Raw genomic sequence first — 14,156 nt, forward strand, 5'->3', positions numbered from 1 at the left:
CCTGAACCAATGCTCAGCTGGGAAATGTTGGAGCCACAAGCAGTGGGAGAACTGACCATTTTTCACTCTTCAAACGTACTGACGTTTTATTAAAAATCCCCTCACGTTTGACTTTTTAATTCCATGGTCGATTCTCCGGGGTGAAAGCATTCCTGATCAGGCCAGACGGCGGAGCCGACCCCAGGGTTGTCCAGCAACCCCAAACCGTGGGCCATAATTAGCCACACCAGCAGTACGTTACTCAGCTGATATGGTGGCCACCATCTCTTTCACAATTGGCAACCGTGGAAACAAGCAGGATCACTCGTGTGTGCAAGAATATCCCAAATCTGTTTTAATTTAGTTTGAACAGCCCAGGTGAAGGGCCAGAGCCCAGCTTGTGAGACGACACCAAGGCCAGGAAAAGAGTAGGAGAGAAGACAGTGATATAATTAGGCCATAGTTCGGTGCACCAAGCTTGGGTTGTTGGAAGGCAGACGGGATACTTGCCTTTATTATCCGAGGCACAGAATACAAGAGCAGGGGGGTTATGCTTGGACTGTGTAAAACACTAGTTCGGCCATAGCTGGAGTACTGCGTGCATTACAGGAAAGATGTGATCTGCACTCGAGAGGGTGCAGAGGAGATTTACGAGGTTGTTGCCAGGTCTGGAGAATTTTAGCTATGAGGAGAGATTAGATAGGCTGGGGTTGTTTCCCTTGGGACAGAAGAGGCTGAGGGGAGACTTTATTGAGTATAAAATTATGAGGGGCCTAGATAGAGTGGATAGGAAGGGCCTATTTCCCTGAGCGGAGAGATCAGTAATCAAGGGGGCACAGATTTTAACGTAATAGAGGGGAGTTGGAGAGAACAGTTTTCCACCCAGAGGAAACTCACGGCCTGAAAGGGTGGTAGAGGCAGAAATCCTCATCGCATTTAAAAAGTACTTGGATGTGCACTTGAAGTGCCGTAACCTGCAGGGCTACGGGCCGAGAGCTGGAAAGTGGGATTGGGCTGGACAGAACTCTTGTCGGCCGGCACGGACACGAGGGGCCAAATGACTTCCTCCTGCGCTGCAAATTTCGCTGGTTATATTGTGGGAGGCATGAAAAATGGAAGGAATTCTCCAGTTTTGACAAGAAAGACTGAGCAACGAGGAGAAACTGATGTCAATACTCTCAAGTTCAGGAAAAAAAAAAATTTTTTTAAAAAGAGTTTATTTGGATTTTATGCGGAACAAAAATATAAAGAAAGTTTAGAGAATCGACGACCACGGGAGGAGAGAAGTGAAGAAGAAGCCAGGAGGTGTAACTCGAGTTCCGATCTGTGCGTCAGGAGGGCGTTTAGCGTTTGAAACAGGCTTTTTCAGCGAGCACTTTCCGAAGCTCTCGCGGGTCATGAACTCCGAACTCTGTAATGATTCCCGCTGTGATGAGGCCGTGAGGCGTGACATCGAATGCTGGGTTCCACACACCAATACCTGCCAAGAGGGAGAGAAATGAGACCTTTCTGCGTTAGAGCTGCTTTTATTCTATATTCCCCCCAACCCCACTTGTCTCGCCACGAGGTCACCCCACGCTATGTGGGCTTCTACCAATAGCGCAGAAACCCATTCCGAGTCAGTACATCCGCCTTGGTTCAGTGGGTAGTGCCCTCGTCTCAGATCCTGCTAGATTTGAGCACATAATTCAGGCTGACGCTCCCAGTGCAGTGCCGAGGGAGCGCTGCACTGCCGGAGGTGCCGTCTTCCCGATGAGTCGTTAAACCGAGGCCCCGAGTGCTCTCTCAGGTCTCAGGTCTCGAGAGCCCAATATGAGAACCGCAGTCCCTGTCGCAGGTGGGACAGACAGTGGTTGAGGGAAGGGGAGGGTGGGACTGGTTTGCCGCACGCTCCTTCCGCTGCCTGCGCTTGGTTTCTGCACGCTCTCGGCGACGAGACTCGAGGTGCTCAGCACCTCGAGTCTCGTCGCCGAGAGCATGCAGTAAAAGATCCCATGGCACTCTTTCGAAGCAGAGCAGGGGGCGTTCTCCCCGGTGTCCTGGCCAATATCTTTCTGCCAACCAACATCACAAAAACAAATTGTCTGCTCATTGTCGCATCGCTGTTTGTGGGACCTTACGCAAATTGGCTGCTGCGTTTCCGACATGACAGCAGCTCTTCAAAGAGTGCTTCACTGGCTGTGAAGCTCCTTGAGATATTCGGGGGTTGTGAACGGTGCTATACAAATGAAATGTCTTCTTTCTTTCTGTTATGTCTCAAGTAAAGCAATGTGACTGAGTACTGTGGACTTGAGCAAGTGTGACCTTAATCTCTTTATTCTGATTCCAGAGTGCTGGCACAGCATGGGAGGCCTGCTTATATGCAATGCTCCCAAAGGATGCTGGGATCCCTTGGGACTCCAGCAGATGCGCCCCCTGGTGGCGGTAGAATGCTGGTTACCAAGATGTTGCATACATAACACTTTCTCTCTGGGCACCTCCGACAGTGCGGCACTCCCTCAGCACTGCACTGGGAGTGTCAGCCTAGATTCGGTGCTCAAGCCTCCGGAGTGGGTCTTGAACCCATGGCAGGTGAGAGCCATGAAATGATTTCCTCTTCGCTAGCTCAAGCATGGATGTCAATTGTCGCGCCGCCCTAAGTGGAGGAAGTGCATCCGGGAGGGCGCTGAGCACCTCGAGTCTCGTCGCCGAGAGCGTGCAGAAACCAAGCGCAGGCAGCGGAAGGAGCGTGCGGCAAACCAGTCCCACCCACCCCTTCCCTCAACCACTGTCTGTCCCATCTGTGACAGGGACTGTGGTTATAAGAACATAAGAACATAAGAATTAGGAACAGGAGGAGGCCATCTAGCCCCTCGAGCCTGCTCCGCCATTCAACAAGATCATGGCTGATCTGGCCGTGGACTCAGCTCCACTTACCCGCCCGCTCCCCGTAACCCTTAATTCCCTTATTGGTTAAAAATCTATCTATCCGTGACTTGAATACATTCAATGAGCCAGCCTCAACTGCTTCCTTGGGCAGAGAATTCCACAGATTCACAACCCTCTGGGAGAAGAAATTCCTTCTCAACTCGGTTTTAAATTGGCTCCCCCGTATTTTGAGGCTGTGCCCCCTAGTTCTAGTCTCCCCGACCAGTGGAAACAACCTCTCTGCCTCTATCTTGTCTATCCCTTTCATTATTTTAAATGTTTCTATAAGATCACCCCTCATCCTTCTGAACTCCAACGAGTAAAGACCCAGTCTACTCAATCTATCATCATAAGGTAACCCCCTCATCTCCGGAATCAGCCTCGTGAATCGTCTCTGTACCCCTTCCAAAGCCAGTATATTGGACTGTTCAGCCACCTAAGGACTCACTTTTAGAGTGGAAACAAGTCGATTCCGGGGGACTGCCTATGATGGTGACGACATTTGCCGGTGAAATCAGCCGAATCAGCAGACAGATTTGGCAAGGGGGTCGCACATAGGACCTCCTGCTCCATATCCCAGTGCCTCCCAAGGCAACGGATTCACCGAGGCCGGTGGGGAGTCCCGCCCCCCCCCCCCCCCTTACACTTCCCTGTGCCGTTTTCCCACCCGGGCATGGCCCCCCCCACCGACCGCGTCCCCCGTCTCACCTGGCGCGGCGAGGCGGACCCCGTTGACGTCCGTGAGCTCTTCCCCCGGCCGCTCCTCGATGACGATCTGCTCGCCGCTCTCCAGGGCCGGGTCGCAGGATGTGCTGGGCCCCGCCACGTAGAACGGGATGCCGTGGTGCCGGGCCGCGATGGCCAGCTGGTACGTCCCGATCTTATTGGCCGTGTCGCCGTTGGCCACGATCCGGTCGGCTCCCACCACCACCGCTGCACACCAACGGTAACAAAGATAGACCGAGCAGGCAGGTCAGAACAACACCAGCACATTCCCCCGGCCGAAGCCAGCACGCTTTGTCATGTATTTGCTTCACGGGTTCCTTGCTTCGGAATTCATAGCAACACACTGCTTTTAAGAACGAGTTGGTTTTTTCGCAAAAGGTTTAACAATCACACTACGCATTACCAGTTCATCCACCAGGCTCACAACTGCATACCTCATCGTGGATCCCCCAAACCCAACTGGCCGGGGTTTTATTGAGTCTTGTGAACATCACGTGACTGGCTAAGCCACTCACAATGCAACAGCTCGACTACTATATTGGTAAAACTTTAAAATCAAGTACCCTCTTTTTTTTTTTAAGGGCACCAAGGTAACAATTAGAGAGAACCTTGTCAAATCAAATTAAATTAAAATTTGGTAGCGGGGGGCGATGATGCCCTTCAGTCCCTCCGGGGCCCACCTCTCCCCACCCGCCTCCCCTGATTTTACTCTCCTTTGAAGTCAAAATCAGGCCAGGTGTAACTCTGGCCTCCCACCCAATTCCATCGGCTCCCCCGCCAAGTAAGTTCGGTTAAAAGTGCCCCCAGTTTTCTAAACAAACAGCATCACACGTTTGTAGTTAAATGGAGTAGCTTAGCTCCTCCCTCATACCAACTGCTTGGCAACCAACCAATTGTCATGACAACTGCATCAAGTTCAGCTGGCACCTGATTTCGGTAAGTGAAGCTGGTTTTTAACCGCTTATGCGCCACAACAGAATCAATACCGTGCTAAATGTAAGACAAAAATGCTTCATTTGGGATTTCATACACCCCAGCGGGGAAATAAACCAGATAAATAAAATAGGCCAGTCGATTTTTAAAACCAGTTATGTACTTCTACAAACTACTAATAACTATCATCCAGTTTCCCTCCAGTGACTACACTCCAAAAGTACTTCTTTGGCTGTAAAGCCCTTGAGACGTCCAGTGGTCGTGAAAGGCGCTATATAAATCCAAGTCTTCTTTCGAAGTCATGGGGGTCAGGGAGGAATGTCCAACCTGCAAACCTCTCCATCAGTGATACAAGGAGGAGGAACGCACACACATCCTGACCAGTTTGTCTCTCACATGTACCCTCTCATTGACTCACTGAACACCTCGGTTCTGTTGCCCCGCTCCGTGGGACAGTCCTTATAAAAATCGCTGTACAAATCCAAATCTTTCTTCAACAGCATCGAGGCACAACATGCAGCGTACGACATAAAGGGAGAAGGTCATCACGCAAGGAGGTCGTCAACAGGCATGGCAGGTTGGCGCAAGGCCAGCATCACGACACGCTAACGCCAAGCCGCGAGCCAGCGCCTGCGATCCTCCGGGGGGACGCAACAGGGCACAGTTTGGGGAGAGTTACCTGAAATGCCCTTCTCCTTCATGGCCATGGACACCATGCTGTCGGCGATGAGCGTGGCAGGGATTTTCTCGTGCACCAGCTCGTAGGCAGTGAGCCTCGCCCCCTGGTTGTAGGGCCGGGTCTCGGTGCAGTAAACGTGTTCAAGGCGACCCATGGACCAGAGAGAACGGATCACACCTGGGAGGGGAGAGAGATAACTAAAAGCACTGGATATAATATAACATGTATTTATATAGCGCCTTTAACGCAGTGAAAGGTCCCAAGGCGCTTCACAGGAGCACAACGAGATAAAAATTTGACACCGAGCCGCATAAGTAGAAGTTAGCGCAGGTGACCAAAAGCTTGGTCAAAGAGGTAAGTTTTAAGGAGCGTCTTGAAGGAGGAAAGAGAGGTGGAGAGGTTTAAGGAGGGAGTTCCAGAGCTTGGGGCCCAGGCAACAGAAGGAACGGCCACCGATGGTTGAGCGATTATAATCAGGGATGGTCAAGAGGGCAGACATCTTGAGGGGGAGGCGGGGGAGGTTGTGGGGCTGGAGGAGATTACAGAGATAGGGAGGGGCGAGGCCCATGGAGGAATTTGAAAATAAGGATGGAAATTTTAAAAATCGAGGCGTTGCTTAATCGACATAGGTCAGCGAGCACAGGGGGTGATGGGTGAGAGGGACTCGGTGCGAGTTAGGACACAGGGCAGCGAGCACAGGGGGTGATGGGTGAGCGGGACTCGGTGCGAGTTAGGACACAGGGCAGCGAGCACAGGGGGTGATGGGTGAGAGGGACTCGGTGCGAGTTAGGACACGGGGCAGCGAGCACAGGGGGTGATGGGTGAGTGGGACTCGGTGCGAGTTAGGACACGGGGCAGCGAGCACAGGGGGTGATGGGTGAGCGGGACTCGGTGCGAGTTAGGAAACGGGGCAGCGAGCACAGGGGGTGATGGGTGAGCGGGACTCAGTGCGAGTTAGGACCCAGGGCAGCGAGCACAGGGGGTGATGGGTGAGAGGGACTCGGTGCGAGTTAGGACACGGGGCAGCGAGCACAGGGGGTGATGGGTGAGAGGGACTCGGTGCGAGTTAGGACACGGGGCAGCGAGCACAGGGGGTGATGGGTGAGAGGGACTCGGTGCGAGTTAGGACACGGGTCAGTGAGCACAGGAGGATGATGGGTGAGAGGGACTCGGTGCGAGTTAGGACACGGGCAGCGAGCACAGGAGGATGATGGGTGAGAGGGACTCGGTGCGAGTTAGGACACGGGGCAGTGAGCACAGGGGATGATGGGTGAGCGGGACTCGGTGCGAGTTAGGACACGGGCAGCGAGAACAGGAGGATGATCGGTGAGCGGGACTCGGTGCGAGTTAGGACACGGGGCAGTGAGCACAGGGGATGATGGGTGAGCGGGACTCGGTGCGAGTTAGGACACAGGGCAGCGAGCACAGGAGGATGATGGGTGAGCGGGAGTTGATGCGAGTTAGGACACGGGCAGCGAGAACAGGAGGATGATCGGTGAGAGGGACTCGGTGCGAGTTAGGACACGGGGCAGCGAGCACAGGGGGTGATGGGTGAGCGGGAGTTGATGCGAGTTAGGAAACGGGCAGCGAGAACAGGAGGATGATCGGTGAGCGGGACTCGGTGAGAGTTAGGACACAGGGCAGCGAGCACAGGGGGTGATGGGTGAGAGGGACTCGGTGCGAGTTAGGACACGGGGCAGCGAGCACAGGGGGTGATGGGTGAGCGGGACTCGGTGCGAGTTAGGACACGGGCAGCGAGCACAGGGGGTGATGGGTGAGCGGGACTTGGTGCGAGTTAGGACACGGGCAGCGAGCACAGGGGGTGATGGGTGAGCGGGAGTTCATGCGAGTTAGGACACGGGCAGCGAGAACAGGAGGATGATCGGTGAGCGGGACTCGGTGCGAGTTAGGACACGGGGCAGCGAGCGCAGGGGGTGATGGGTGAGCGGGACTTGGTGCGAGTTAGGACACGGGGCAGCGAGCACGGGGGGTGATGGATGAGTGGGACTTAGTGCGAGTTAGGACACGGGGCAGCGAGCGCAGGGGGTGATGGGTGAGCGGGACTTGGTGCGAGTTAAGACACGGGCAGTGAGCACAGAGGGTGATGGGTGAGCGGGACTTGGTGCGAGTTAGGACACGGGGGCAGTGAGCACAGCGGGTGATGGGTGAGCAGGACTTGGTGCGAGTTAGGACACGGGGCAGCTGAGTAAAGGAGTGAAATGTCCCAATGTGCTTCACAGATGTGTTGTCAGACAAAACTTGACCACGAGCCACAGAAGGAGCTCTTAGGACTTAGATTTTGAGCAGTGCCTCAAAAAGGAGGAGAGAGAGAAGGGCGGAGAGATTTAGTGAGGGAATTCCAAAGCTTAGGGATAGGGAAGGCGGATTTGAGGTCAGGAATGCAGCAATCTCGGAAGGTTGTGAAAGAAACAAAGACTTGGATTTCTATAGCGCCTGTCACCGGACCTCTCAAAGTGCTTTTGGAGTGTAGTCACTGCTGTAATGTGGGAAATGCGGCAGCCAATTTGCACACAGCAATGTGATAATGACCAGATAATCTGTTTTTGTGATGTTGATTGAGTGATAAATATTGGCCAGGACACCGGGGATAACTCCCCTGCTCTTCTTCGAAATAGTGCCATGGGATCTTTAAGTCCACTTGAGGGGGCAGATAGGTTTCACGTCTCATCCGAAAGACGGCGACTCCGGCAGTGCAGTGCTCCCTCAGCACTGCGCTGGGAGTGTCAGCCTAGATTTATGTGCTCAAGTTCCTGGAGTGGGACTTGAACCCACAACCTTCTGACTCCGAGGGGAGCGGTGCTGCCCACTGAGCCACAGCTGACAGTCACAGTTGTCGGACTGGACGAGGTTACAGAGAGAGGGAGGGGTGAGGCACAAAAGAGAAAATGGCGTCAGAGAACAATGGCCCATCTCCAATGGATAATAAGAAGTTCACAAGGGAACATGGCCCTTACCTAACGCTGTGCCATATCCTGCTGTTGCCAGGGAACCAGTGTTACAATGAGTGAGGATTATTACTTTCTCCGTTTTTGCTGCGGATAGGATGTGTTTGGCTCCGTGGCTTCCAATACTTCTGTTGTCGCTGATGTCCTTCTCCAACATGGCCTCGATTCTGGAAATAAGACTTTTTATATGGAGGGAAAGCAAAGAGCTTTGATCAGTGCAATGTATTTGCTTCATGGGTTCTTTGCTTAAGAATTCATAGCAACACATTGCTATTAAGAACTAGTTGGTTTATTAGCAAAGGTTTAACACACTACACATTACCAGTTCATCCACTAGGCTCACAACTGCATACCTCATCGTGGATCCCCCGAACCCAACTGGCTGGGGTTTAATTGAGTCTTGTGAACATCACATGACTGGCTAAGCCACTCCCACTCAACAGCTCTACAACTATTTTGTTGCAACCAATCAGGTGCCCCCCTGATTAAAGGAGGGGCAGACTTCAAAAACTTTTCAAGTGCCTCTTTTTTTTGTTTTCTGTTTTTTTTTGAGGGCACCAAAAACACAAATTATACAAGTGCCCCCTGGCTAAAAGGCGGGGGGGCACTAAAACCGACAAACTTAAACAAATTAAACTTTTAACGTGGTTCAAATTAAAATTCGGTTGCCGGAGGTGATGATGCACTTCAGTCCCTCCGGCGCCCACCTCTCACAGAAGGCCGCGAGCGTACCGGTGGACACCGTGTGCTCCATCTCTAGGGACACCGTGGCTCAGATGTAACCACGGAAGAGAGGCAGGCAGTCGGGCTGAACGACCCCCTCGACCGCCCGCTGCCTGGACCGGCTGATGGCCCCCTTGGCCGTGCCCAGGAGCAGTCCTACGAGGAGGCCCTCGGACCTACCCGCTCCCCTCCGCACAGGGTGCCCAAAGATCAGGAGCGTGGGACTGAAGTGTAACCAGAAATTGAGGAGCAGCCCCTTCAAATAATGCAAAAGAGGCTGCAACCTCACACACTGTACATACATGTGGAACACGGATTCCCCAACAGCTCTACAACTGTTTTGATAGGACAAAATTAAACATTTAAGTCAAGTGCCCCACGATCTGGGGGACACTCTAAACACTTTTTACATGCCCTTTGTTTGTTTTTTTTTGTGATTTTTGTGTTTTTTGGGGGGTTTTTTTGGGCAGTAAAACCAGAGATATATATACAAGTGCCCCCTATGAAAGGGGAGGGGGACACTAAAAACCCAGCAATTAAAACAAATTAAATCTTAAAACATATAAAGGCAAATTAAAATTTGGTTGCCGGGGGTGATGATGCACTCCAGTCCCTCCGGCGCCCACCTCTCGCGGAAGGCCGCGAGCGTACCGGTGGACACCGCGTGCTCCATCTCCAGGGACACCCTGGCCCGGACGTAGGCGCGGAAGAGAGGCAGGCAGTCAGGCTGAATGACCCCCTCGACCACCCGCTGCCTGGACCGGCTGATGGCCCCCTTGGCCGTGCCCTGGAGCAGTCCTACGAGGAGGCCCTCGGACCTACCCGCTCCCCTCCGCACAGGGTGCCCAAAGATCAGGAGTGTGGGACTGAAGTGCAGCCAGAATTTGAGGAGCAGCCCCTTCAAATATTGGAAGAGGGGCTGCAACCTCACACACTGTACATACACGTGGAACATGGACTCCCCAACAGCTCGACAAGCCCGTGAGCATCCTCACAGGTGCATACATTACAAACAGGATTAGCTGCCGCACGAAGGGAACATGGTGAATTTCTCCTGCGGGAGCTGGGCCCCGAGTACAGGCCCAGACTGAGCAGGTGAGGTTGGGCCAGTCACTGATGGACGTTGGGACATTAAGTGGAAGGAGCTGAACCAGTTAGTCTGTCCCCCACCGCTTCCCTTGCCCCCAAGGTATTGGATTGAGGGAGGAATGTTGGCCAGGCCGCCTGCTCTTCGAATAATATCCGTCTTTTGGATCAACCGTTAAACTGCGGCCCCGTCTGCTCCTCTCAGGTGAACGTAAAGGATCCCATGGCACTTTTTCGAAGAACGGCAGGGGAGTTATCCCCAGTGTCCTGGGGCCAATATTTATCCCTCAATCAGCATAACAAAAACAGATTATCTGTGTCATTATTACACTGCTATTTGTGGGCGCTTGCTGTGCACAAATTAGCTGCCCGTTTCCAACATTACAACAGTGACTACACTCCAAAAGTACTTCATTGGCTGTAAAGCGCTTTGAGACGTCCGGTGGTCGTGAAAGGCGCTATATAAATGCAAGTCTTTCTTTATGTCACGGGATGTTTTGCATCCACCTAGAAAAGCAGACAACAACAACTTGCCTTTATGTAGCAGTAAAACGTCCCAAGGCGCTTCACAGGAGTGTTATCAAACAAAGTTTGACACCGAGCCACGCAAGGAGATATCAGGACAGGTGGGTGACGAGGTAGGCTTTAGCGAACGTGGTAAAGGAGGAGAGAGGTGCAGACAGAGAGGATCGGGCAGGAAAATGGATTTGAGGTAGATCAGCCGTGACCTTATTGAATGGCGGAGCAGGCTCGAGGGGCCGAATGGCCGACTCCTGCTCCTATTTCTTATGTTCCTATGGAGCCCGAACCAAACACGGACAACAATTGAAATGAATTCCGCACCGCGAAACCGCCTTTCCGTCAGCAACGACGGGAGAAGCGTCGCCCAAAGTGGCCACGGGAGGGAACGAACGGGGGTGGGACCACAACTCACTTTTCCTTGAAGCTCTCCGCAGTGGAGTCCGGCCGCTTGACCTCGCTCGCGACAAAGTCGGACAGTTCCCGCGCCGCCCTTGCCATGTTGACCGCTGTGGGCCGGGCGGTCACGAGATAGTCCAGCGACTCCAGGGCAAAGGTCGCCAAGCCTTCCTTGTCACGCGGCTTGCCACCGTGAAGCTCTACGGCGAGACTCAGGCTCCCGACGATAGCGATAGCGGGGGCACCCCTCACCTGCGGCAAAACAACGCATTGTGAGGCAACACCGGAAAACTAGGTCCTTCGTGCATTCCGAGCAGGTGCCCCAAGGCTCGAAGTAGGCTGAATGGCCTACTACTGCTCCAATTTTCTTTGTTTCTCTGTTATTATTACATACACAGAGCCTCTATATCCCTCTCTACATACACACACACACACACACACACACACACACTCTGCCTCTATAGCCGCACACACACACACACACACACTCTGCCTCTATAGCTGCACACACACACACACACTCTCCCTGCCTCTATCATCCCCTCATAAGCAGTTCCTCGGAATCGAGGAAGACTTGCTTCCACTCCTGAAGTGAGTTCTTTGGTGGCTGAACAGTCCAATACGAGAGCCACAGTCCCTTGTCACAGGTGGGACAGATAGCCGTTGAGCGAAGGGGAGGGTGGGACTGGTTTGCCACACGCTCTTTCCGCTGCCTGCGCTTGATTTCTGCATGCTCGCGGCGACGAGACTCGAGGTGCTCAGCGCCCTCCCGGATGCACTTCCTCCACTTAGGGCGGTCTTTGGCCAGGGACTCCCAGGTGTCGGTGGGGGATGTTGCACTTTATCAGGGAGGCTTTGAGGGTGTCCTTGTAACGTTTCCTCTGTCCACCTTTGGCTCGCTTGCCGTGAAGGAGTTCCGAGTAGAGCGCTTGCTTTGGGAGTCTCGTGTCTGACATGCGAACAATGTAGCCTACCCAGCGGAGCTGGTCGAGTGTGGTCAGTGCTTCAATGCTGGGGATGTTGGCCTGGTCGAGGACGCTGATGTTGGTGCGTCTGTCCTCCCAGGGGATTTGTAGGATCTTGCGGAGACATCGTTGGGTGATATTTCTCCAGCAACTTGAGGTGTCTACTGTACATGGTCCATGTCTCTGAGCCATACAGGAGGGCAGGTATTACTACAGCTTGGTGGCAGTTTTGAGGGCCTGGTCTTCAAACACTCTTTTCCTCAGGCGACCGAAGGCTGCACTGGCGCACTGGAGGCGGTGTTGGATCTCGTCGTCGATGCCTGCTCTTGATGATAGGAGGCTCCCGAGATATTATGTCCAGAGCCATGCAGTGGATCTTGATGACTGAGAGCTGTACACACACACACACACACTCTGCCTCTATAGCTCTACACACACACACACTCTGCCTCTATAGCTCTACACACACTCTGCCTCTATAGCTCTACACACACATGCACACACAGCTCTACACACACGCATACACACACACTCTGCCTCAATAGCTCTACACACACACACACTCTGCCTCTATAGCTCTACACACACTCTGCCTCTATAGCTCTACACACACACACACACTCTGCCTCTATAGGTCGACACACACACAGCCTCTCTATCCCTCTCCACACACACACTCTGCCTCTATAGGTCTACACACACACAGCCTCTCTATCCCTCTCCACACACACACACTCTGCCTCTATAGGTCGACACACACACACAGCCTCTCTATCCCTCTCCACACACACACACTCTGCCTCTATAGGTCTACACACACACACAGCCTCTCTATCCCTCTCCACACACACACACACTCTGCCTCTATAGGTCTACACAGAGCCTCTCTATCCCTCTACACACACACACACACACACCTCCATCCACAGGCCCACATTGCTCCCTGCACACACACAGTGACCCGGCCACAGACCTGCATCTCCCTGATGGCCCGCCAGCCGTCCCGCACGCTGCTGATGTGCAGGTACAGGCTGCGCTGGGGCAGCAGCAGCTGGTTGAGGATTTGCAGGCTGCCCCGCCGGTAGCGGACCGCCTCCAGAGTCATTGCTGGCGGCTCTGAGCTCCCACTGTGTCCCGGCTCCGGCTGCACAGAGGACGCGAGCGCCGCCCCAGCGCCCGGTGGGCGAGACTTTGGGTTTCGCTTCCCCTTTGTACAGTGTTGCAAATCATTGCTTCAGTTACAAAAAGTGTATCTAGTTCTGCTTCAATTCTTTGCATTAATTGCACCTTGTTACCAAAGTTAATCAAAATGATTTCCAAAGTAGAACATATTTTCTTCAAATTATTGTTTTACAGTGATTGATATTTAGAACATACATGTGACCAATTTGCAATAAATTGAGCCCATTTCACACTGGTCAGCCTGGGGGTTGGAGCAGAACTGTGATATTCCACCCACCCTCTGGAATTCCCTTCCGAAACCTCTCCGCCTCTCCATGCTCCTTTAAGACGCTCCCTAAAACCGACCTCTTTGGCCAAGCTTTTGGTCACCTGTCCCACTATCTCCTTATGCAGCTCGGTGTCAATTTTTATCGGATTTACGCTCCCGTGAAGCGCCTTAGGACGTCTTACCACGTTAAAGGCACAATATAAATGCAAGTTGTTACTGTTAACTTGGACTGTCCCTTTAAGGACACTGAGGCAAACAGCAACAACAACTTGTATTTATACAGCGCCTTTAATGGCCCAAGGTGCTTCACAGCAGTGTTGTATGACAAGAATTTGACACATAAGGAGAAATTAGCGCAGGTGACCAAAAGCTTGGTCAAAGAGGTCGGTTTTAAGGAGCGTCTTGAAGGAGGAAAGAGAGGTAGAGAGGGGGAGGGGTTCAGGGAGGGAGTTCCAGAGCTTGGGGCCCAAGCAACAGAAGGCATGGCCACCGATGGTTGAGCGATTAAAATCAGGGATGCTCAGGAGGGCAGAATTAGAGGAGCACAGACATCTTGGGGGTTGTGGGGCTGGAGGAGATTACAGAGATAGGGAGGGGCGAGGCCACGGAGGGATTTGTAAACAAGGATGAGAATTTTGAAATCGAGGCGTTGCTTAACCGGAAGCCAATGTAGGTCAGCGAGCACAGGGGGTGATGAATGAGCGGGACTTGGTGCGAGTTAGGGCACGGGGCAGCCGAGTTTCGGATTACCTCTAGTTTACGTGGGGTAGAACGTGGGAGGCCAGCCAGGGGTGCATTGGAATAGTCAAGTCTAGAGGTAATAA

The 14,156-nt window shown here is 53.0% G+C and overlaps 1 protein-coding gene across 1 annotated transcript; it reads right to left on the reverse strand.

Moving 5' to 3' along the window:
- Nucleotides 1-1,177: 1,177 nt before the first annotated feature.
- Nucleotides 1,178-13,070, reverse strand: mri1 (methylthioribose-1-phosphate isomerase 1). The gene is made up of 6 exons (XM_070867036.1): nucleotides 12,856-13,070; nucleotides 10,934-11,169; nucleotides 8,200-8,369; nucleotides 5,225-5,401; nucleotides 3,595-3,819; nucleotides 1,178-1,459 (listed from the first exon to the last, which is right to left on the reverse strand). Exons 1-6 carry the CDS (start codon nucleotides 12,985-12,987, stop codon nucleotides 1,323-1,325), a joined length of 1,077 nt encoding a protein of 358 aa, XP_070723137.1. The 5' UTR covers nucleotides 12,988-13,070; the 3' UTR covers nucleotides 1,178-1,322.
- Between the last annotated feature and the right edge of the window lie 1,086 nt (nucleotides 13,071-14,156).

Source organism: Pristiophorus japonicus, chromosome 24 (genome assembly GCF_044704955.1).
Source record: "Pristiophorus japonicus isolate sPriJap1 chromosome 24, sPriJap1.hap1, whole genome shotgun sequence".
Taxonomy (NCBI): domain Eukaryota; kingdom Metazoa; phylum Chordata; class Chondrichthyes; family Pristiophoridae; genus Pristiophorus; species Pristiophorus japonicus.